Source organism: Myotis davidii, unplaced genomic scaffold (assembly GCF_000327345.1).
Source record: "Myotis davidii unplaced genomic scaffold, ASM32734v1 scaffold705, whole genome shotgun sequence".
Lineage (NCBI taxonomy): Eukaryota > Metazoa > Chordata > Mammalia > Chiroptera > Vespertilionidae > Myotis > Myotis davidii.
The window spans coordinates 1,618,573-1,619,451 of NW_006296405.1; the positions used below are offsets into that span (position 1 = coordinate 1,618,573).

Genomic DNA, 879 nt, shown 5'->3' on the forward strand with positions numbered 1-879 from the left:
CCGGGCCTTTCCTCTCCCGGGGCCTGGCCCGCGGGCAGTAGCGCCTCTTCAGGCTCGCTGTGCGGACTCTCCCGGGACAGCTCGTCCATGCTGCTCTGCGCCAGCCCCGACCGGCCCCCGCGCTGCCCGCTGGTCTGCGTCCTCAGCCCCCCGCGGCCCTCGGGAAGCAGCCCCAACCTCCCAGCCTCAGGATCCTACCAGGCCCTGTCCCCGTCCTCCCGCGACTCCCCAGAGCCTGCTTGTGCGCTGCAGGCCGAAGAGGCCTTGCTGCAGGAGCAATTCCTGGACGCCTGCCGACAGATCGACGAGCTGAGCATGGGCAGCGACACCATAGACCTGTGAAGAGGACGCCCCCTTGGTGCCGGCCACACGCCCCCTCCTGGCGGCAGCTCTGCCCAAGACCGGCACACTGTAACCCTCCCCTCATCCGGCCTGGCTCGGATACCTCGCCCTGCTTCCTCCCCCATCCAGGGGCTCCTGGGTGGGCGGGTCAGCAGCCAGGCTCTGTTGATTGGGAATTAGTGCCACCTCCTCTGGAGCCCTGGGCGCTGATGCCCTCAGCTGCCATTCTAGCCTGGCAGGGGTCCCCGCTTTCCTTGGCATTCACCAGCAATAAAGCTCCAAGGTGCTCCATCCCTGACCGCCGCGGCCCACTCTGGTATTGAGTGAGAGGGGCTATCCTCAGAAGACCTCAGGATGGTCCTCGGCCCCCATACCCACCTCTGCCATGCCCAGGAATCCCACCCCCGCGTGAGTGACACTCCCAGTTCTCCACATGACCCTTCCCTACAGAAGGGGTCCATGGCCCACCTAGGAGACTCGGCAGCTGTTGTGTGTGGGGTGAGCGCTATCAGAGTTAATTTATCAATAAAATATTTT

The 879-nt window shown here is 64.8% G+C and overlaps 1 protein-coding gene across 1 annotated transcript in view; it reads left to right on the plus strand.

Annotated features, from left to right (window-relative positions):
* The window catches only part of PRRT4 (proline rich transmembrane protein 4), a 10,061-nt gene extending 9,182 nt beyond the window's left edge, over positions 1–879 (plus strand). Inside the window, exon 6 of the mRNA XM_006771416.2 lies at positions 7–879. Within this exon, the coding sequence (XP_006771479.1) occupies positions 7–342 (336 nt within the window). The 3' untranslated portion in view covers positions 343–879. The remainder of the gene's footprint in view (positions 1–6) is intronic.